The sequence below is a fragment of the Tursiops truncatus genome, chromosome 9 (genome assembly GCF_011762595.2).
Source record: "Tursiops truncatus isolate mTurTru1 chromosome 9, mTurTru1.mat.Y, whole genome shotgun sequence".
NCBI classification, from domain to species: Eukaryota; Metazoa; Chordata; class Mammalia; order Artiodactyla; family Delphinidae; genus Tursiops; species Tursiops truncatus.
The window spans coordinates 29,656,931-29,680,089 of record NC_047042.1 but is presented as its reverse complement, the minus strand read 5'-3'; the positions used below and the strand labels follow the sequence as shown (position 1 = coordinate 29,680,089).

Sequence of the window (23,159 nt, the reverse complement as noted above, 5' to 3'; positions counted from 1 at the left end):
CCAAATGTAGAGTGACGCTATGTTGCCTAGGGGGCCTGTCCACCTCCGGTTCTCCACGTTCTCAAACCCGAAGAGGCTGACATAACGACGGGTTGGTTCTCTGTGGCTGCATATATATGCTTAATCAGCAGCAGCAGCAGCAGGATGAGCGGACAAGTCCAAGACATACCTAAGCACGTATTACCTCCCGACCGTCACTGTCCAGGACATAGGTTCCCTAACACAGGACAAACATACAAACAACCCTAAACCATATTTATCAACGACCCCCTTTCCGTGCTAGTGGTGCAAAGACTGGGGTGGTTAAAGCAGGTTGGTTGTTTTTAATAAGTTTCAGCCCACTGCAAGGCTATCTTCCGAAATGTGCTCAGCCCACGTGGGTCGCGCAGGCGCTAATTACTAAGAGGCAGAGAAACAAGGAGCGCAGAAGATCGGCCGCCCAGCGGGGAATAAACTGGCACCTCTAGGAATAAAGCCCCGCAGCCAATGCGGCGCCTCGGCACGCGGGATTGGCGGCCTCGGCCGTGACGTGGCCTGGGCGGGCCGAGTCGGTTTGCGACGGTGGCAGCGGGTCCCGACCGGGGAGCGGACCGGGGAGCGGCCCGGGGACCCGGCGCGCACTGCCCGGCCGGCGCGCCCGCTCTCTGCCAGCCCGGAAAGTCTTTCGCTCCGCGACGCCCCCGGAGTCTCTGCTCCGCCTCCGGGCGTCGGCGTGGACCGGGACCCGTGCTCCCTAGTGCGACCAGGACTCCCCAGCGAGCGGGCGGCTGGGGACGCCGAGGTTTGGCCTGCGGGCGCGGGGCGCTTCCGGGAGGGTGGTCGGCCCGTGCCGGGCCGAGGCGGGATCCCCTCCTACTGCCCCGACAGCTCCAGGGGAGTTGCGGGAGGCGCGCCGGCCCTCGCGTACAGGCAACACCTGAGCGGGGATCCGAGTCGCTCGGCGCCGCCGCGACCTGATCCCAGAGCGCTGTGGGAGGGGCGCGCGGAGCGCTCGGCTCCGCTCCGGCGGCTTCACTTCTTGCCGCTGGCCACTGGGGCGAGAGGGGTGGAGCGGTGCAGAGGGCTGGTACTGCCTTCTTCCAGGAAAACTTCGCCCCCCGCCCCCGCCCCGATAGTGAAGGGATCACCAGAACATTTAGAAAGCACGAGAAATGACCGTGTCACAGAGAGGAGTGGCGAGGGCGGGGAAGCGGGGAGCTCCGGGGAAGCCGATTTGCTCCGTGAGCTGCAGCGCGAGCCCTGCGACCCGGGCGCTGAGATTTGGGGAAGCGGGAGCCGCCGGGCGGGGCGGCCACGCTGTGTTTGATTCTATTCACTTCCTGCGGCAGCTGTTCAAGATGAGGGGAGCGGGGCTCGGGCGGAGCGGCCTCGTCCCGTGGGTCTGAGCGTCCACCCCCGCCGCCGGGACTCCGGCCCCCTTGGGCTTCGGCTATGAGCGCTCGGTGACCGGCGGCGCCGCGAGTCGTAGACCCGGGACTTCGGGAGGCAATGCTGGCTCGGCTTTGAGTGGCTTCGGGACAGTGAAGAAACCCTAAAATGGAGGACTTTTCCACCAGGACCTACGGCACCAGTGGGCTCGACAACAGACCTCTGTTCGGAGAGACGTCGGCCAAGGTGAGTGCGGCCCGGGACTCGGGGCCTGGGTGTTTGTGTTTGTGTGTCTGTCCGCACCCTCCCCTTCCCCGCTCCCTCCCGACCCGGAGCCCTGCTGGGTCCTTCTGCGGCCCCTGAAGGCCCTTGTAGCAAGAAAGTGCCTTCAACCCCGCTTCATTCCTCTCAAGGTACTTGCGCTGCCCCTCGGCTTCCTCTTTGGGACAGGGCTGGCCAAGAGCCTTGAAGGCTGGTAGTGGAGAAAAGTTCAGAAAGTTCTGGGCTGCGGGGGGTCCGAAACGGGAGTGCGGAAGCCCTCTTCCCCAAGGCCAGGTGGTCATGGTGTTTGCACATCCGCTGGTCCAGCTGGAGTGCTGACCTTCAAGAGGCTTCAGGTGTGCACCTGAGGCTTCCGTAAGAGCCCAAGAGAGGTGCTTCTGTTTCGTGTTTATCTAGAGCCCTTGAGAGTTTACTGCTGAGGCAGCCGAGCAGAGAAAAAGAGGAGAGGCGTGAAATGAGGGTTTCTTTGATGGGACTCCATTCCAGGAAGTGATCAAAGTGTCTCAGGCCCAAACAAGCTAGTTGTACATTATTTTAGGCTTTTAAAAAGTATAATGTCTTCTTACAAGCTTATTCATGTGATGTCCTGGGCCAGTAATTGAAGAGAGCTCTTTTCCTGTCCCCAGCATTAACTTTCTGAGTCGTTTGGGCAAGATTAGCCTGTTTTGTTTGGTTTTTTTTTACCTAGAAAGTGGCATTGGTGATCTTTGACCCCTGACAAAGTACTTTCAGCCTTTCAGAAAGTAGGGCACATATGGAGTCCAGAGCTTCTTGGGTTTCTCAGCTTAGTCAGGGACCTCTTTAGCAGAAAGGACAGGGAACTTGTACACCCGACAGCCTGGGGCATGACCCTGAATTTGGAAGCTGCCAGCCTGCCAGGAGAATACTACTTTATTTCTTTTTTTTAACTCCATGTGGATTTTGCTTTCTCTTCTCAAAGGGACTTTATAAGAAAATGTTTTAAGCTTTATGTCTAAGAAGTTGCTCCTTGTTTATCCTGTGACTTTGCATATTCCCAGCCCACAGACACCTGCTTTTGAGAAGCACGGCTCTGGTCCAGTAGATATTCCTGTTTCTGCTAACATTTTTTATTTACTTACTTTTTAGAATTTATTTTATTTTATTTATTTTTGGCTGCGCTGGGTCTTCGTTGCTGCGCGTGGGCTTTCTCTAGTTGCGACGAGCGGGGGCATTGTGGTGCCCGGGCTTCATTGTGGTGCCCGGGCTTCTCCTTGCGGTGGCTTCTCTTGTTGCAGAGCTTGGGCTCTAGGCACGCAGACTTCAGTAGTTGCAGCACACGGGCTCAGTGGTTGTGGCTCGCGGGCTCTAGAGTGCAGGCTCAGTAGTTGTGGCTCACGGGCTCCGTTGCTCCGCGACATGTGGGATCTTCCTGGACCAGGGATCGAACCCATGTCCCCTGCATTGGCAGGCAGATTCTTAACCACTGCAGCACCAGAGAAGTCCCTGACATTTTATTATTTTTTAAAAATTTAATTTAAGTTTTTTTGGCCGCACGGCTTGTGGGATCTTAGTTCCCCACCAGGGATTGAACCCGGTCCCTCAGCAGTGAAAGTGCCAAGTCCTAACCACTGGACCTCCAGGGAGTTCCCATCAGCTAACATTATTGAGCATTATGTGATAGGCCCTGGGGCGTCTGAGGAACCCAGGTAGATGGGGGAAATATGTGAACAAACGTGATGCAGTTGGATCTGTGCTATGAGAGGGGGTAGAGGGGGCATGTTGGGGTACCAGGGAGAAAGTGGTCACTTTGGGAAGCTTGGGGAAGATCTTAGAGGATGGATTCTACATTCAGAGTGTCTGGTAGCCTTCGGCTTTCAGATATGGATGCCCCTAAATTGGGGTTTGATTAGGAGAGGATTTGGGGCCTGGAGAATGGAGGCAGCTAGCTGCTTGAAGGGGTCGGACCCAGGGCATCTGGCTGCCCAACTGTCCTGAGAGCCAAGAAGTTCAGTGTCTCCTCTACATACCTTGGTGCACAGGTTGGGGTTCTGGGTGATGCAGGCCTCTGACCTCCTTTGATCCCTGAATACTGAGGTAGATGACTCCATAAGGGACTTGTTGATTTATAGAGACACTTAGAAATATTGATGTTTCTGACTCACTTGGGCCTAAATAGTCAATGACTGTAAGTTTCCCTGTTGCCTATGATCTATTTGAAACCCATCCAAGAAATTGACTATTCCAAATGTATCTCTGTTTATTGCAGATTTATTTAATCCAAGAGCATACACCTCTAGCATTACTTAGGCAATTTTAGGCGTCATAACAGTAGAATCAGCTACTCAGAGGGAAAAAAAATAAGAATAATATATATTTCCAGATCTCTCAGAATTGCTTCCTTGAGTTTCCTCTGTGGGGCTGACAGAATGATTGGACATACAGAAATTGTACAGAATGGAGAAAGCAGAGAGACTTCTGGTCTGAGGATAGGAAGAAGCATCATGGTTTGTATAAATTGAGATGCTGTATCCGAGGAAGGAGAGGCGTCTGTCTTTATTTTTTGTTTTAATTTATTTTAATTTATTTATTTTTGGCCGTGTTGGGTCTTCATTGTTGTGCACGGGCATTCTCTAGTTGCGGCGAGTGGGGCTACTCTTTGTTGCGGTGCGCGGGCTTCTCACTGCGGTGGCTACTCTTGTTGGGGATCACGGGCTCTAGGCACGCGGGCTTCAGTAGTTGTGGCTCATGGGCTCTAGAGCGCAGGCTCAGTAGTTGTGGCGCACGGGCTTAGTTGCTCCACGGCATGTGGTGTCTTCCCGGACCAGGGCTTGAACCCGTGTCCCCTGCATTGCCAGGCGGATTCTTAACCACTGTGCCACCAGGGAAGCCCGAGGCATCTGTCTTCAATGACAGCAAATGATTTTGAGGACCTGAGTGGGCAGCGCACAGGGATGGGACCTCAATAGTGAAAGGATAGGACACGTTACAGTGGAGCCATTCCACTGGAGGGCAGTCACTGCCAGAGCAGGGAGGCTTTCCCGGGACCCTGGGAAACCCTTCACTGGCCCCTGCATGTGTGTGCTCCCAACGTGCTTTCGCCTCTGAGGAAGAGAATCCAGAAAGGGAAAGCCCACTTCCTGTCCTATTCTGACAGGTCTTCTGAGCTTTTAGTAATCTTATTTGCCTTTTAGCAACTGACCAGAGATAGCCTGTTAATTTTAAGCCTAGAAAGGACGAGAGGTTTAGGGCCAGCCTCTCCCTCTATGGCCAAGATGACTGAAGTGCACGGAGCAGAGTCTGGAGGGAAGTTGTGTTTCCTCAGTGCCGGGCAGCGTGCTCTGCATTCAGCGTTCCCTTGTTTGATCACCCAGTTCTTCTGTGAGGTGGGTGTTGTTACTGCTGTTTCACAAGCAGGGGAGCTGCACTACAAAGCAGGCTACGTGTTGAGTCACACAACTGGTTCTCCTCTGGTGATGTTTCACGAGTTGACTAGGATAGTAAATGGTGAGGTGACTTACACTGTCTGGGTCACACTGTCCAGAAGGCCCTGTGGACGTTCACATACTTGGCCCTTCCACAGGAAGGAGGTGAAGTGGTTTGCCCAAAGTCATGGAGTGAGTGAACGATACTAGCATCTGCTATAGAGATACACAACCCAGTGGGCCTGGAGCAGCACCCTAGTGGGCAGTCCCTGAAGGATACCAAACTCCAGATTTATTCAGTCTTTAGCGTGATGTTTAGGAATAACTTTACAGATACAGCCTTGGAGCGAAAGGTAAAGCAAAACAGTTTTCTGTTGTTACGTAAACATCTAAGGGATAATAGACCAGGAGAGGAAGGATAGTCGTTCCTTGATACCTTTGGAATCACATATTGCTAGGTGGGCTGTCACATCAAGCCTGGTCAGAATGTCCAGATGCTTTCTTCGTCTGTTTTTATTCCATCCCCAGTTCTGGGATGTAACACATCTCTTTCAGGGGGAAAACAAATGTGGCACAAATGCCACGATAATACAGTGTATCTGAGGTTTCTGAGCATGTGCTGTTGCTTAGCACTTTCTGAAGGAGCGCGACCCAGTAGAAATATAAGATGAGCCATGTATGTGATTTTCAATGTCCTAGTAGCCATATATTTACAAAGTATAAAGAGATGCAGTTAATTTTAATAATATGCTTAATTCCATACATTCTAAAATACTATCATTTCAATATGTACTCAATATGAAAAGTGGAGATAATTTTCCATCCTTTTTTTCGCACTAAGCCTTTGAAATGCAGCGTGTATTTTCACTTACAGCCCATCTCAGTTTGGACTAGCTACTTCAGGTGCTCAGTGACCACATACAGCTGGTACTCCCGTGTTGGGTAGTGCAGTTCTAAAGCGAGTGAATTATCAGTCACGGTGGTTGTATAGTCACGATCGTGAAACATTTTTCTTTGTTGCGGGACTTCTCAGAACCTTTAAAATGTGCTCATGTTCACTGAGACCGTGGCTGGAGAGGGAGGGCGAGTAGCACTTCCTGTGCTGTTTCGGTGGCTGGCCTTTTGTCACTGGCACAGTCAGTGCCTTACTCCGTTCTTACCTTGCACCCCCCCCTCAGCCTCAGCAGGCCTGAGCTGAGTGTCCACAGAACCCGCTTCGGGAAATGTCACTCTAGGAACCTATCCCCTGCTCCTCCCTTCCTAGTATGAACTCTAACCTGGAGGTATTACCCCCTCTCTTGTCCAGCCTGCCTTTAAAATTTCCTTTGGGCCATCTTTCTGTCTGGGTAATGGAAAGGCTTTAAGTTGTCCTCAGGGCTTGTGAGTCGATCTTGATTTCTTGATTCGCTGGCTGGCTGCGGAATCATCCGAAATCAGTTTCAGCCAGTGGATTGGTGAACCTAGCGGGGAGAGGCAGGATGGTTCTCTGTGGGGAAGAGGGCAAACTGGTATCTAACAGCTACTGCGAATGGGCGAGGAGGGAGTACTTCATTCCTTGGAATGTAGTGTAAGCCGGTTCCTGGACCAGCCTCTTCTATTGATTTTCACTAATAATAAGTGATTCATCCTCTGAGAAGGGTGGTGACCGTTCTTGCCCCTTTATTTCTACTTGGATGTGATGTAAGAAAAGTGAGTGACATTGGAGGAAGGCGCATACACTGGAGTCAGATAACAGAGGGGGACCTTCCGTGTAGGGAGCAAGTTAGTGGGTCCCGAGGCTCAGATGTTTGGTTCCAAAGGCGAAAGTTCCATGTTCTAAAGCACTTTCCTGATCCTTTCCTCCTCTCCCTGCAAAAAAAAAGCAAATAAACAAAAACAGTGAAAATCAAGGTCTTTTGATGACGTGTAGTCGAATTCAGACCATTCAGAATTGGAGCATTTGGCTTCTGCAAGTAGTAGTGTAAGATGAGAATGCTACTTCTTGCCTTTTTCCGTTTGGAGGGGAGGGTTGTTGCTTCATTAAGAACAAAGCTGTGGTTAGGATTGTTGTGTCTGCCTGCCGCCCCTCCGCCTGCCCAGGGCCCCAAAGGCTGTCCTCCGAGGGGTGCGGGCTTCCAGCCTCTTGACACAGCTTCTGGGTGATTCTCTGAGCACAACACCTGTCTCCCTCAGAGCAGAGCTAGTCGCCCAGGGGATCGGATCTGTTGTCCCCTTGCCTCTCATCCAGGTGGCCAAACCACTTTTAGTTGCCATTTCTCGTGCTGGAGAAACGGTGCAGGCTGATAGACGCCAGGACTTTCTTCTTTCCTGCTCTAATAAGTCTTTTCCTCCCCCACCCCTAGACCAGAGGACTGGGGATCTCAGGGGGTTGCACTCAGGCGTTCGTATTTTGAGAAGGCTCTTCAGAGGATGCTGGCGAATTAGGGAGGCTGACATCCCTGGTCTTCACCGTTGCTCTGTGGATGCCCAGTCCAGACTGGCACCTCTCCATGGATCCCTTGCCTTGAGCTGCCTCCCTGCTCTTGGCAAATGCTCTTCTTCTTGCCGTAGCACCCTCTCTTCCCCACATATCGGAATCCTGCCCAGTCTAATTTCCCACCTTCGAACCTCCCTCACGATCCAGTCTGCATCCGTGCTTCCCTCCTACGACCCTGGTGGTCAGAGACGTCTCCTGGTATTTACTCCTTGTGCTGTGAGGGATTTGTATAGGTCTTGCCTCCCCGGCCAGAGTCTAAGCTCCTTGAGGGTAGGAGCCAGTTGCCTTATTTCTCCAGCGTTTCTAGCACTCGGCATAGTGCCTTACCTAGTTCTGGATTTTATATATATTAAGGTTTTTTTTAAATTGAAGTATACTTGATGTGCAATATTTTGTAGGTTACAGGTGTACAGTAAAGAGATTTACAATTTTTAAAGGTTACAGTCCATTTATAGTTATTACAAAATATTTGCTATATTCCGCATGTTGTACAATATATCTTTGTAGCTTATTTTATACCTAAAAGTTTGTGCCTCTTCATCCCCTGCCCTTATCTTGCCCCTCCCCGCTTCCCTCTCCCCACTGGTAACCACTAGTTTGTTCTCTGTGAGTCTGCTTCTTTTTTGTTATATTCTTAGTTATATTAAATTTTAAGTGAAGTGAGCATCTAGCATCACTAAAAAGTAACCTGCTTTTTTGGGACATTCTAAACCATCAGTAGAAGGCAGGGGCTCGTGTTCAAAAACCTGGAGCGCTGGGTACCAAAACAGGAAGGGGTGCTTCACGCTCTCGTGCAGTTAAGGGCGTCACTCTCTCCTCTCCTGGCTGAGCTTCAGCAAAGAGGCCATAAACATAACACAGTACTGTATAAAAAACTTAAACTGAGCCCTGGCCTCGCAGAAGCTGGTGGTCTGCTGAGTTTTTCCCTCCGTAGACAAGGTTTCTGCAGCTCTGTGGTAATAGACTGGGTCTACTAAATTGAGCCATTTCTTTTTCTTGGGGTCAGTCCATAGTTCATGTGTAGGTATAATGACCATATTTTCTGCACTGCCATAAGGACAACGTGGGTTGACAAACTTGAGTGTCCCTATGGGGATGATGGAATGTGGCCCCTAGAAATGGGGGCCAGGGTCTGGGAGAGGGTCTGGGTCCCACTCATCTCTGAGGACCTAATCTTGTTGGTAAGATGCCCCAATAGATGAGGTAGAAATAATACTAACGTGAGCAGCCGTTTACTGACTCCGCTAAATGGCACTCTGTTCTAGGGCTTTACGTGTATTATCTCCGATTCCTAACAGCAACCCTGCGTGTTCGACCGTTGTACAAATATGGATTTATTTGTACAAATATGGAAACTTCGGCTTCAGAGTTAAGTGACTTCCCCAAGGCCACAAGCAGGCATGTGGTGGGAGAATAGATGTAAATCAGGTCTGCCAGGCTCCTGACGTCCTAGCCCTTGCTCTGGGCCTCCCAGTTCTGAAGGTCGGAGCACATAAAGATCCGGCACTTCCTGTGCTACCGACTCTACGGATCATTTTGGTCCTTAAACATGTGGAGTAGGTTTATTTTGTATTTTTACTGTGATCTCATTTCCCTAAGTGATGCTTCAATGAAAATAATCTATTTCAAGTATGCCTAACTGTGAATAATATATTTCAAGTGTTCTCCTCCTGTGGGGAGGAGAATCTGGGAGGATGGGTAGGACAGAAATATTCACAACTGCAAGATTTTTCAGAACGTGAATCTGTGAAATAAGGGGAATGTTTCAAAGTGTCCATACATGTACCTTCTCTGGAGGGACCCGAGGGAGAGGTCGGTGTTCAGAGCTACAGGCAGCCGTGGAGGCCCTGGTGCATTTGAGAGCTCAGAGCATGAGAGTGGGCGAGTATGGGTGTGTGTGAGTCTCATAAGCTTTTCTCATGTGCCGCTACTCCCAGGGTTCTCTGCGAAGCCTCAGGACAGCAGCCCCGTGACCCGGGCTCGCCATTCGCAGAGTCAGCTGTCTCCTTGCTTCACCCTGGGGACACTGTCTCCAGGGCTGCCTCCGGCCACGGTGTTGGGGAGAAGCTCCTGCCTGTTGAGGGCCACGCAGCTCTGGGGGAACTGAGGAGACCCCCTGGCAAGGCCTGAGGTTTCTTGCTTCCGAGGGGCCCAAACCTCCTCCCATGTGTCACGTCCTCTCACTGTGTCCGTCCCAAGACAGCTGTCCCTTAGGCTGCTGACTGGGCCATTTCCAGAGCTTTCCTGACAAGACGTTTTCCCCTGGGACTTGGAAGAAGAAAAGGAAAATCACTTTTTTTTTTTTTTTTTTTTTAATAAATTTCTTTCTCTTTCGGCTGCATTGGGTCTCCGTTGCTGCGCGCGGGCTTTCTCTAGTTGCAGCAGGCGGGGGCTACTCTTCATTGCGGTGCATGGGCTTCTCACTGTGGTGGCTTCTCTTGTTGCGGAGCACGGGCTCTAGGCGCGCGGGCTTCAGTAGTTGTGGCCTGTGGGCTCAGTAGTTGTGGCTTGCGGGCTCAGTAGTTGTGGCTCACGGGCCTAGTTGCTTCGCGGCATGTGGGATCTTCCCGGAGCAGGGCTCGAACCCGTGTCCCCTGCATTGGCAGGTGGATACTTAACCATTGCGCCACCAGGGAAGTCCCCTCCTTGTATGTTTACTACATGCTGATTGGATTGCCTTTCTTCTCTTTCCCTCACAAGAGAAGATAATCACTGTCTTCAGGGACCTGAAGATCTTGTGCACAAGGAAGATGAACATGGGGTCGAGCCCTTTAATGAAAGGAGGAGCAAAGTGCCAGGGAGCGTGGAGGAAGGGGATAATTCTACTGGGGACATCAGATCAGACTGCTTTTGATTTTTAGACCCAGAATCAGGAGTAAGATTTGACAGGAGGAGGTGACTGGGAATCCCAAGCAGGAGGTCCAACTGTGTTGAAGAGGTGGGAGCAGGAAAGTGCCGGGAAGGGGGAGGGAACTGTGAGTGTTCCATTGCAAGCAGACTCTAGAACTTGGGAGGGATGGTCAGAGGAAAGCCTGGGCCGGGGGAGGAGCCTTGAGTGCTGTGCTAAGTATAGTTGTCTTCTGGAGGCTGTCGGTTGTTGAGTGTGCATGTATGTGTGCTTTGATTCAATGCTTAATTGTGTGTGTACTGCATCCTGGGACATGTGCCGTATGCTGGAGAGGGCATCTTTTCTCATGGAGCATATATGTACTACAAGGAGGATAGAAAGGCACTACACAAATCCTTGCTCTTCCCTTTCTTTTCCTTACTAGCTTCAGTCATCCTAGCCTACTTTGTCTTCCAGTTTCCGAGCTCACTCCTGCCTCAGGGCCTTTGCACTTGCTGCACTGCCTTGTTTGCAGTACACTTCTCCTAGATCCTTGCATGTCTCGTTCCTTTTTCTTTAAAAGGTCCCCGCTCAAACAGGAGGATTCCTTGACCTTCTTTTTAAAAATAGCCCCCAGCTCCACTCTGGTCACTCTTCATTTACCCTGTTTTATTTCGTTCCTAACTTCCTTACACTAAGCATGTAAAAAGGGTGGAGAATAGATGCCAAACATCAAGGTGGGAAGCAGGATGGAGGGAAGGCTGTTCTGATGTTGGAGGGGTTGAGATTTGGGGGCCAGAGATGGACTCCATGATGGAGAGATTCAGCATAGATATGAGGACAGAGATAACTAATAAGGCCAGGGAATGGGTGCAGGATTGGCAGAGGAACAGGCTGCCCTCCGGTCCTCTTCAGGCTGGAAGGAGTGGAAATGGGGGGCGGGGGGAGTTCTTCTTTTTCTCAGCATCTTTTTTTTTTTTTTTTTTTTTTTTTTGTAAAGATGTCTGCTGACGGACAGGCTTCAAGAGTGAGACTGGGAACCTGAGTGGAGGTGGAGCTTCAAACCACTTCCTGGAGAGCAACTGCGAAAGTCAACTCAAAATAAAAGGCCATGAAAATACAGTGAAAGCCCAGCTGAATACATGAATTTGTAGTAACACAGTTAGTTTGTTTTTTCAGCTAATATTTGAATATCTTATATATGCTGGGAATATCTAGAGGGTTGGCAGAAGGAAATGTCTGGTGTCTCCCCACCCACTGGTACAGTGGCACCTTTGTAGATTCAGAAGTCTCTCCACTCTGGGTAGTGGCAGCTCCCACAGCCACATGGCTTGGCTTTGTCTGAGTGAGACAGAGGTGCTCCTGCCTCTGGGTGGGCGCAGGCCTTGTGGGGTACACAGCTTGGAGAGTGCAGCATTGGGCTGGGTTGCAGTCATGGGCAGTGGCCCAGAACCCAGCAGTGAACAAGGAGGACATGGCCCTCAGCCTCCCAGGCCTTACAGTGTGGAGGAGGAGACAGACAAGTAAACTGGCAGTTAACAGGTAGGATAGTTGAAAGGCTTCACAGCAAGACTTAGCACCAGAGCCTGGAAGTGGCTGAGGGTTTGGGAGTGACTCAGGACTGGGTTTTCAAAGCATCAAGAGCAGATGAACACATCCACGAGAGAGGCTCTGGGCGTTGCTGAAACTGCCGACTCCATGGTCAGGTTAGGTCTTTGGTGTGACAGATTGGGAATGATGTAGTCAGTGGATGCCGAGGAAGACCAGGCTCAGGGGCAGTGGAGGAGACGGTTGGAGGAGAGGGATTTGGCCAAACGGGTGCTGAAATAATTGAGCTTGCTGAGAAGAGGAAGGGAAGAAGTTGGTATGAGACTGCCAGGGACATACATCTTAAAAATAGAGGATGTTTTTGTCTGTCTGGACTGCTGTAACAGAATACCACACAGACTGAGTGACTTACAAACAACAAACATTTCTTTCTTTCACTTCTAGAAGTCCCAAGTCAGAATGCCAGCATGGTTGGATGAGGGCCTTCTTCTGGGTTGTAGACTTCTGTTTGTGTCCTTACCTGGTGGAAGGGGTAGGGAGCTCTCTGGATCCTCTTTTATAAGGGCACTAATCCCACTTGTGAGGGCTCCACCCTCATGACCTACATACCTCCCAAAGGCCCCACCTCCTACTGTTGTCAACATTAGCCATTAGGATTTCAACTAGCAGTTTTGGAGGGATACAAACTTTCAGACCATAGCAGAGGATATTATTGAAACTGCCATCTCATTCTGGCCTGGGGAGCAGGAAATGCCTTGCCCACCCCCCCCCCCACCCCGACTCCTTCCTGGCCCAGTGACCCTGGGATGAGTATGTGGGTGGCACAGGCTCTGTTGGGGAGAAAGTTGAGAGGCAGAGGCAGCAGGGGAAGTCCAGGGCACGGGAGAACTCTTGTGTGTGGACCAGGAAGTACTTTGCTCAGATGGAACGGGTTTCAGGGGGTGGTGGGGTGGCTGACGGAGAACTCGAAGGTGCGGAGGGTGAAGATTGACCCGGAGTGCACTTGGGGAGGGATGGGGTCTGTAGGGCTGCCTGTGATGTTGTCTGAGGACTTTGATGGAGTCGCAGAGGAAGGTGGAAGTAACACAAAACCGGAATTCTCAGTCTTCCCCCACCCCCCCTCCTCCCTCCAGGGCGTGTAAGGGAATTTTCTTGTGGTGTTGTCCATGCAGGGTTTTCCTTTCCCGCAAGGAGCTTTCTGTTTTGCATGGCTTCTCCCTGGGAGTGCTGAGCAGCCCTGCGGAAGGACCGGCTCCTGGGCGGCAGTTGCTGTCGTGCCTCTGAAACTAGTGCTTGCTGCTGTGGCAATGAGTGGCTGGGCTTCTGTCCTCAGGTTCGGGAAACCCCGACCTGGAGGTGCCCATGGTTTACTCCTGGTATTACCATGGGGCCATTGGCCCGGGAAGCACCGTGAGGGCTCGGCCTCTTGGGCTGCAGGGCCAGGCTGTGGCTTCTGCGGTGGTGTTGCGTGTCTGTCCTGGACCAGTGAGGCCAAGCTGTCTTCTGACCAGAAGCTGAGATTTCTGACAAGTCAGGCCCCGGATGAGTGGTGAGTAGCCTATCCTGGTAAGAGGCGCTCTAAGGAAAATGCCGTCGGTCACTTCCATTTATGGTTCTGTTACTTAAGCATCATTCTCAGAGCACCGGCCGGCAGCGTGCCAGCCTCCCGGCTGCCTTCCCCCACGGTTAATTAACTTCCAGTCCTAATGGAGGAGACAGCCAGTGACTCCGTAAGTGTAAAGTCTGGGCCACGTGACCCGGGAGCCCTGAGGCAGGGGCATCTCCCGTCCTGAGGAGTGCCCAAGGAAGCTGTCCAGAAAGGGTTTACAGTGGAGGCGATGTCTGGGCTGTGCTCTGAAGGATGAGCAGTTAAATTGGGTGTGTGGCATTTCAGCCATCCCACTTCTCAGCCCGCGTCTCACTCTTTTGGGGACATTATGCCTTCAGCTATTTTTACGTGTCAATATAAGAAGCAATTATGTATGAAGTAGCTGCACTGTCTGCCTCCCAGAATTTGCCTAGACCCGTGCAACAAACTCTTCTTAGATCCAGGAGAAGTTTGCCTGTTCTAATGATGCAGTGCGCTTACTGTCATTAGTGAGAGCTTTGAAACCCATTGTACTTCCTTCTTGGCTGCCAGGAATCTTAGTACTAACATTTGAACTTAGAAAAGTTTTCTTTACTCAGACTTTTCCTTGTAAATCCTTTTACTCCTTCTTTCTAGTCCCCAGATCCCTTTAGGAATTTTGCCATGCTCTTTTTTTTTTTTTTTTTTTTTTTTTTTTTTTTTGCGGTACGAGAGCCTCTCTCACTGTTGTGGCCTCTCCCGTTGTGGAGCACAGGCTCCGGACGCGCAGGCTCAGCGGCCATGGCTCATGGGCCCAGCCGCTCCACGGCATGTGGGATCTTCCCGGACCGGGGCACGAACCCACGTCCCCTGCATCGGCAGGCGGACTGTCAACCACTGCGCCACCAGGGAAGCCCTGCCATGCTCTTTTTACTGTTGCTTGAGTGGGTTAGGGTTTTGCTGTGATAGCCCAAGCTTTAGGTCCGTTTTGGAAGCAGGCGAAACAAATGACTGTGGAAATGGAAGCGTGCTTTTACCTGTTAGTGTTCCAGGCTGTCCAGAGCCGGGGTTTTTCCTGGTTGCTGAGGACAGATGCCAGCTTTGGGGTATTTGGGATGTTCCCAGAACCACCATTAACCACCGGAGCATTTGAAATGAATTTGGAGATTTGTTTTGTATCAGGGTGCTGGTTAATGGCTGACCAAGCAATCTCGGGGGGCTCCTGTGCCTTTTGATTGCTGGGGAATAGGTCTGCTCTGGCCCAGGTGCCGCCTGAAGCTGATGATCCAGAGCCATAAATTGTTAAAACTGGACAGGACCAGATATCAGCCCAGTCCTCTCATGTGATAGATCCAGATGGGTTCAGGGATCCTTTTGAAGTCACCTAGCTAGTCAGTGAGATGAGAACCTTGGTCTCCTAACTCTCATTTCCGGGCCCATATGTATTAGTCTAAGGATTCTTAGACCTTTTGAACTGCTCACTTTTGCAAAGAGCATTGAATAGGAGACTTTAGCCATTATCTGGCTGTATGACCTTGGGCAAATTGGTCTGACTGAACCCAGTTACTCATTGGTAAATGGAGATAACGTATTCCTTACTGCTTCACAGAGTTAACCTTCTCTCATCCCAGGTACAGACGACACATTGTAGGCACAACCATCGTTTTCTCCTTCCCCATTTCAAAGGAAGACAAAGACGCGCCTCTTGGGCTCAGGCTGCTCTCTCCACCTGTGCATCGCATCCCAGCCCTTTCCCTCGCAGCTTCTTTTTTTGTAACATCCTTCGTGCCCGCTTTCGCTCTGTGTTGTGTGAACTTCTGGAGGGTAGAGATGGTTTTATTTGCTGTTGTATTTGCATCTGGGATATAGTAGATAATTTTTTTTCAGCTTTACTGAGATAATTGAGATAATGTTTAACTGAATAAATAAATGCCTTAAGAGGTAATGTATGCTGAGTCTCTCTCGAAGCTATATATGTTTGTGTATGTATGTTCAAGTGCTCACATACATAAATCCATGTATGTGAGGTAAGACTGTTTCTCAGCCTGTTGCTGAGTCGATGTCTGTGGGAAGACAGCGAATTCCCTGTCCTGTCATCTCTGCAGATGAAGATTAAGGCTGGGGCTTCCTTGGTGGCGCAGTGGTTGAGAGTCCGCCTGCCGACGCGGGGGACACAGGTTCGTGCCCCAGTCCGGGAAGATCCCACATGCTGCGGAGCGGCTGGGCCCGTGAGCCATGGCCGCTGAGCCTGCACGTCCGGAGCCTGTGCTCCGCAACGGGAGAGGCCACAACAGTGAGAGGCCCGCGTACCGCAAAAACAAAAAACAAAAAAACATTAAGGCTGATTCTGGTCCTGCTGGACTTCCTTAGGGAGTGAGAATAAGCAGTACAAAGTGTAAAGCTCTGGTAGGGAGAATGGTTTTGTTAGATGGAAATAGGGCAATAATAAAACGGGAGGAGACAGCTAGTTTTTGTGAGACATAGAGTAACTGAGTTAATAGAAACTAGCTTCTGATATGGAGATAACTCTGATTCTGACTTGGAGCATATTAGCTCTAACACTGCCCTTTGAAATGCTAATCAACGGGCGATTTAATTATTCTCTATTATTCTACCTTTGGAGACTGGAAGCAGGGGGAGCTGCTAAAGCCCTGAAGAAACAGCTCTGGGCCTGGAGAGGGGTCTCCACTTTGTGATTTGAACTTAGCAGTATTCAAAATGGTTTAGCTTCGACTCTACACTTTAGAGCAGTGCTTCACAAATTTAAATGTGCACACAGATCATGTGAGGCTCTTGTTAAAATGTAGATTCTGATTCAGTAGATCTGGGGCAAGGCCCAAGGTTCTGCATTTTTTACAGGCTCTCATGTGGTGCCGGTGCTGCTGGGCCACAGACCACTCTGCGTAGCAAGCGTTTAGAAGGAAGTAGGAGGCCTTCCAGAGTTAACTCTGCTATTTCTTTGGTCTGGATTCCTGGTTACTTCAACAGCAGGAGGCCTAAAGCCAAGGCCTTGGCTTGGAGAAAGGAGACCCTGTGAGAAACAGTTCTGCCGTCTTCTAAATAGTTTGTCCCATCTTGGGAGTCCCAGAGAGACTGTATCTTAACAGTAGAATACCTGATATTCATGAAGATGATTTGGGATTCTAGACAGTGGACTGTCTAGAAGGCAAGCAGCAAAGTATTCATTAAAGATTAGATGTATTTTCATAAATGATTGAAACCAGTTAGCCTTCCATGGATAAGTTCAACAGTCTAAAACAACCACTTACGAGGAAGTCTTCATTCCTGAAAGATAAACACTTTACTGTAGTACTTTGCTAATGGGGTGCTCTTTGCAACGTGATCTCTTTGTCTAGACCAGCAGTTAGCATGCTAGGCTGCTGTTTCCCTGAGAAGTATACATGGAATCTGCTGTTGCATTGAATCCTGTTTCCATTACTTATTGGTACTGAGATTTGGGGCAAGCTATTTCCTGGAGCCTGTGTGGCCACCTGTAAAATAGTCATAGTATCATTTCACCCCAGGATTTTTTAGAAGGTATACAAAAGCTTTTGGCGTAGGCACCATCTGTTCACCATTATACCCCTCTCCCCTCCCCATTTCGATCCTGGTTGGCAAACTTGCTGTACCATTTGGAGAATAGTGATTCATGTTGGCTCCCTCTCACCTGAACCTCTTCACTGGCCTCTTTCTATTGGTAAGAGCTCTTGTGAGGTATGCGCACACCTTTACAGACTGTTGCCAATACCTGGAGCTCATAAGGAGATGGGAGCAAATACTCTTGACTTCTTAGAATAGACCAGAAGAGTTGAGTTGAAACTTTTTCACAAGGCAGAAACAATGGGTTTCTCATAAATGGGTTGTCCGTTAACACATTTTATGTTAAATACACATGTCTTGTGTGGGAATAAGTTAACAGTGATCAGTGATTTGTCCCTGGGTCTCTTGCCTAACACATGGTCCTAGTTTCAGACTCTTGTGTCTGCTGTGTTGTCTTATCTAGCTGACGTGGTGATAAGACCTCAAGTTTAGTAAGGGTGTGGCTGGAGTAGTTCAGCTTCCTTTGTGCTGTGTAACATTTGAATTGCAGTGGCCTTGGTCTGGAGTGTGGTTTATCCCTGGTGAGGTCAGGGACACCAGATACACGTGGCTTTGCTTCACTCTTCCCTCCCAGCTTTGCCTGCCTGGCTCTTCTTTGGATTTTTACCTTTAGAAGCAGAGAACTTGGGAATGCAGGTTCCTGTGCCCTTCCCGTCTCTGAGCTTTTGTTTTCTGGCTGCTCATATTCTGTATCCTGCTGTTCTTTGCTCAGACGTTGCCAAAACAGTCTTTAAGACTGATTCTTGAAAGACTTCAGCTTTGACTTTTCAGAACTAAGATTACCTGATATTTTCATTGGCCATAAGGTAGTGTTTCCTCATCAGGTGTTAAACCCTTACCACCTTATTCTGTAAGCTCTGTAAATAAGTTCTATCAACCTAATACACATTATACATTATTAGTATATACTACTACTATTTTTATATTACTAATACTTTAACTTTTCAGTTCCTGTAACTGAAACCATCTAGCCAGTGACCCTGATTTAGATATCCTATTTCAGAGTTGCTTCTAACTTGCTGTATGATTTTAGGCAAATAATTTAACAACACTCACTGGACCTAAATTTACCTTAACCTGTAAAATCAGGATTGGATCAGATCAGTTTTTCAAACCATTCTTTGGAGTTGGTTGGGGTAGGGATGGGAGTAACAAGAAATCTCGAAGGGTAGAACCCCAGGCTCCTCATTCAGATGATTCTACGTTGCGTTTACTTTTAGATTACATTAAGCAAGGACACTTAAGCTGTATCACAAATAGGTCCAAGCTCACGATGGCACTTGACGTCATCTAAGCCTGGTTTCTTACTGTTTTCACCAAGGCTCTCGGCTGGCCATCCCGTGCTCCTGTCCCTTTGCTTCTGCTAGTACTGTTCCAGCAGCTTGTGGATTATCTGTAAGCCTCCCTTCCCCATCCAGGCCTTCCCAGTCTTCAAAAGGCCCTAATGTAAAAATGTCCTGTCCTTTCAAGAAACCTTCTCCAGGGACTTCCCTAGTGGTCCATGGTTAAGACTCCGCGCTCCCAGTGTAGGGAGCCCCAGGTTCGATCTCCGGTCAGGGAACTAGTCCCACATGCTGCAACAAAGAGAGCCCACGTGCCGCAACGAAGATCATGTATGCCACAACTAAGAGACCTGGTGCAGCCAAATAAAAACCAGACTTCTCCAGTTAGTTGTCCATCTTCCCCAAATACGTTCTCTACTCCGGTGGCTCAGTACACTCTGCCCTTCTGGCCGTTGTTTGTGTGAAGCTCAGAGGGGCAGGATCCTGGTTCCTCCATTCTAAAACACCATAATGCCTTGCACTGTATCTTTCTAAAGTGCCATGGGTTTATCATATGGCTCAAAAACTCTTTTCTCTTTCAGGATCGAATCATCAATTTAGTTGTTGGCAGCTTAACATCCTTGTTGATTCTAGTAAGTATCTTTGTGTCTCACCCAGGCTCTTAGCCAAAGTTTTGAAAACCTTAATATTGTGGTGCAATCAACTCTCCAAAAAAAAAAAAAAAAAAATTAGAAGGGGCCAGTACATGAGCAAGTGGAATATTCCAATCATAGTTAAAGTAATGCTTTCAATTTTGTTGACACTTAAACAAAACTGCACTTGGTAAGTGGAGTAGCTAATTGATTTCCACTCTCACCCCCTGGTTGAAGGTGAAATAGCACAAATCAAATAACTTGGTTTTCTGGGTTTGCCTAGTAAATCTGTACTATGTCAGTGGCTGCCAGTAACTCTCTTCTGTACATAACCCAACTTCCCCATTTCTGCTCAGGCCTTTACTTTTATTTGGTTCTTGAAGCATGCTCATTATCCTTTGGTTTCAAAAGATTTTAATTTTTCATCCTGTGTACTACAGCTTGGTGCTATCACAATAAAATAAAACAAAGCTACATTTCCCGGTCTGAGAATGACATTTCTTTGGCACATTTTCATTAAATATAAGTTTTAGTGAAGTTTGTCTCCATGACTTCTTAATAAAAAGAATGGGTAAAATGTTATATCTAAGGTAGAAACAGAACTATAGGATATTAGAGACCTATTTTTTAGAATTCTTCATGTTAAGCAAAAACAGTTTTGGTTATATTTTTTTGCTGGAGTATTCAAAATAACAAAAAGTTTAGAACTTTTCAGTATAGTCGTTAATCCTGGGGATGAGGTTTAAATGCTATCTAATCTCTGATAAAGAGGTTATTTTGAGGTTGGCTAGTTTTACTGTTCTGTGGTGGTTTGTCTCCTCTCATAAAGGAGGAAAAGGTTAGGAAGGTTAAGTAGAAGTACTAAAAGAAATAACACAATTGAAGGTATTTTAATATTTTATTAAATATTAACATTCCAGAAGGCAAACGTGGTGGTAGATATCATTTTACAATGTGAAGCATTTTATACTATTACATTGCCTAAATGCCAGTCTAACCAAGTCTGGGAATTACTCCTGAGGCCTGACATAATTTCTCTTCATACAGGTAACGCTGATCAGTGCTTTTGTTTTCCCTCAACTACCTCCAAAACCGCTGAATATATTTTTTGCTGTCTGCATCTCTTTGAGTAGTATTACTGCCTGCATACTTGTGAGTACTATTTAGAATTTAAATTCAGTATCCTTGAGGGCTGAAGGTGCCTAGGGCAGAACTCCCAGCTCTGGTAGACAATCTGTACAAAAGGGTGTCTCTAATTATATGCCACCCCTCTCCCCCAAAGCATGTCACAATTCTCAATGTTAAATTGCAGGGTTTTTTTTGAATCTGAGTTTATTTATCTCCTAAATCCCAGAGTTGTAACCTTGTAACCCTAAAAGGAAACTCCGCTCCCTTGATAGCAAACAAACAAAAAAAAGACTTAGGTCGCCAAAGATTTGATGTGATGTATTTAATTCATCTTCCTTCAAGAACTACATACAAAGCCCAACAGGCTTTGGGAAATGCCATTACTCCTCTGTTTCTAATAATTACAAAACTAGTTTGTTTTAATCTTTGAGCTTTATCTCCCCAAATGAAAGTAATTAACACCAAAATCTCTGGAAACCTAAGGCTACAGTTGTACCTTTGTCACAAGAATGTTCAATTTTACTACAAAGAAGCCGTTCTTTTAGGTAAAGAAATAAAGATGGTGGTGGACTCCCAGTTGGGTATTTGCCAAGTGTTCGGTCATTTCATTAGCTGGCTGTTGTTTTCATTTCCCTTGAGGAGAGGCAGAATTAAAGCAGTAAACTCTTAAAGATAATTGTTCTGACTCACATAAGGTTTAAATCATAATAATGGGCTTATCTGAGTTAAAGTTAAACCAGAGGACATTTCCCAGATTCAAACTCACTGATTCTGCTATATTCCTGAGGAAAGAATTGGCCCATCCCACTTTGAGAGCCTTGGGAAAATGCTCTCCTCTCACTCCCAGCCGAAAGCCAGAAGTGACTGACATTGATCTAGTTGAAACCAAATATATGCACGTGTAAAGCCCTAGTTTTGTTGGCAGTTTGAATAAGTTAAAAAGTTGTCCTCCCTTCCAGTACCTAAAAGAGCTGTACGTTTTACTCAAATATATTTAAAATATCTGTTCTTGGATGACCTGCCAAATGACTGTGGACTCTTGGTTTAAACATTGAACAAGGTTAACTGAGAATGCAAGAATAAAGTATGGTCTTGGATATGGAAACTCAGTTGGTACCACTTGAATTATAAAGAATAAGAATAAAATTCTGGCTGCATTAGTCTCAAAATTCAGGGGGAAAAAGTATATATGGATAAAATTGGTCACAGTGGAAAAGAATTAGTTGTATTTTAAATTTTTAATATTCAGCCCAGTGCTATTACTTAAACTTTTATTTAATTCTTCTTCTTTTAGATCTACTGGTATCGACAAGGAGACTTAGAACCGAAATTTAGAAACCTAATTTACTATATCTTATTTTCTATCATCATGTTATGTATATGTGCGAATTTGTACTTCCATGATGTGGGAAAGTGAGTCTGCCAAGGAGAAATACTTACCAGGTCTCTTCAAAGCTATATATTTGGACTTGAATAAGAACTGGATAAGGTATGCTGAACAATCTCCTGCATAAGTCTGATACATGATTTTCATGTTAATTGTAAATCTAAATTCCCTCTTGCAGGGGAGACATATCCTAGATCCTTTGCTTTTTCTTTAAGGAGCTGATGTTGCACTTAAACATTCCCCCTTAAAGCTCAAACAGCACAAGTCATTTTCACTTTTGAAATTAAAAATTTTTATAATGTAATTGCATGGTGAAAGGCTATGCAACAAACAATCTTGCATTTTAAGACAAATACTCTTTTATTTCTGTTAAACTGAATATACAATTATTGTTCCCTAGGCAACCAACTTTTGCTTATAACTACAATTTCACGTTAACAAAAAACACAAGACGGTGAAAAGACAACTTTGATTGTGTAAATCTAATTACAATAATAAATAAAATAATTTATACAAGTTTTTTTTGACTTTTCTATAGGGGTCATATTCATTAAAGCCCTAGAGGCTAATTTTGGCTTAACCCTCTCTGGTATAGGAATGACTCTTGATTTGTTTCCTTTCATTACAGAAGCAAATTTTGTTTTTTTAAATTGCCTGAGAGGGAGAAGTTATATCAAACCCCCATCAGTTAATGCACTAAGTGAACGGCAAACTCTGATCCTCTCCTCAACTATTTCCTGGGTAACTTACATAGCAAGACATGTAATAAAAGGTCATGGCATAGGATAGGCAACTTTACTTCCTTTCCCATTTAGTTTTACTTCAAAGTGCTAACTCTGTAAACTGATGACAGTGGGTTCTGAGGGGGTGAAAACCAGCTTCTCATGAATTTTGTCTTCCTATTCTCATCCATATTAAAACAAAGAAGCCTGTAGTGAATTTTCTTAATCTCTTAATGCTTTCCTCTTCGCCCAGCCTAAATCAGCTCCCACTGCCAGCAATGGGTAAACCAAAAGTAACCATCACACCCCAAGTCTCAAACTACTTAGAAGATAAGCTTTGTGGAGAAGGTCACTGGTAAGCTCTAGACCATGGTGATGTAGCTTCTCTGAAATATAAACAGGCCTATTTGAGACTGGATAGAGTGCCATGTCTGATCTTTAGAGATGAATATTACTGCTTTTAAAACAGTAGTTAAGCTTTGGTGATTTTAAACTTCTCTCAGCTAAAGTGAATGAAATTCCCCGCTGACAAGTAACACTGATCACTAGGATCTCTACAGTTAAGAGAGACCCCAGTGCTCCACTCAGCTACACTGTCATAAGACTAGACCTCAGATGATATATTTAAAGGAGGTAAAAAGTCATAGCAGCAACACTGTATGTGGCTTGAGCACTGTAGCTATTTAAAAGCCAGAGGAATGGTAAATTAAGCCTCTTGGGGGTTGCTCCTATTTCTTTGGAGATGTTGTAATTAACAGTGTGGCTTCTTTGCCTGAACTACCTGTTTCTAAGAATTACCTAATGACAGTTTACCAAATCCTCAACATCTTTTGAGTCTTCTGAAACAGGACTGCCCAGAGATGATCCAATGATGTTTGATTCTTCTCGATGATGTTGGAATATGGGATCTGTAATGAGATAAGTTTCAAGTTAATCTTAAATATATACATCCTCTA

General features: G+C 47.2%; 2 protein-coding genes across 8 annotated transcripts in view; one reads left to right on the top strand and one right to left on the bottom strand.

The window, feature by feature from the left end:
• Positions 1 to 542: 542 nt before the first annotated feature.
• Positions 543 to 21,997, top strand: TMEM243 (transmembrane protein 243). 4 transcript variants are annotated; one of them, XM_033862950.2, is made up of 6 exons: positions 543 to 781; positions 1,329 to 1,614; positions 15,557 to 15,628; positions 18,916 to 18,966; positions 20,014 to 20,118; positions 21,882 to 21,997. In XM_033862950.2, the coding sequence occupies exons 2-6, from the start codon at positions 1,537 to 1,539 to the stop codon at positions 21,900 to 21,902; spliced, it is 327 nt and encodes a 108-aa protein (XP_033718841.1). In that variant the 5' UTR covers positions 543 to 781; positions 1,329 to 1,536; the 3' UTR covers positions 21,903 to 21,997. The 4 variants fall into 4 exon arrangements, with proteins under 4 accessions (XP_033718841.1, XP_073665711.1, XP_073665712.1 ...); XM_073809610.1 differs by having other exon boundaries at positions 21,389 to 21,997; XM_073809611.1 differs by lacking the exon at positions 15,557 to 15,628 and adding an exon at positions 3,992 to 4,115 and having other exon boundaries at positions 21,389 to 21,997.
• Positions 21,823 to 23,159, bottom strand: part of DMTF1 (cyclin D binding myb like transcription factor 1) — a 44,051-nt gene continuing 42,714 nt past the window's right edge. For all 4 annotated transcript variants that reach the window (XM_019928977.3, XM_019928997.3, XM_019928967.2 and 1 more), the window contains one exon: positions 21,823 to 23,111. In XM_019928977.3, coding sequence (XP_019784536.1) covers positions 23,002 to 23,111 — 110 coding nt within the window. In that variant the 3' untranslated portion in view covers positions 21,823 to 23,001. The remainder of the gene's footprint in view (positions 23,112 to 23,159) is intronic.

Excerpts from the sequence above, each read along its gene's own strand:
- TMEM243 (XM_073809610.1), top strand. The coding sequence starts at position 1,537 with ATGGAGGACTTTTCCACCAGGACCTACGGCACCAGTGGGCTCGACAAC. Across the intron at positions 18,967-20,013 it reads TAACATCCTTGTTGATTCTA|GTAACGCTGATCAGTGCTTT; the intron begins GTAAGTATCTTT and ends CTCTTCATACAG. Across the intron at positions 20,119-21,388 it reads GTATTACTGCCTGCATACTT|ATCTACTGGTATCGACAAGG; the intron begins GTGAGTACTATT and ends TTCTTCTTTTAG.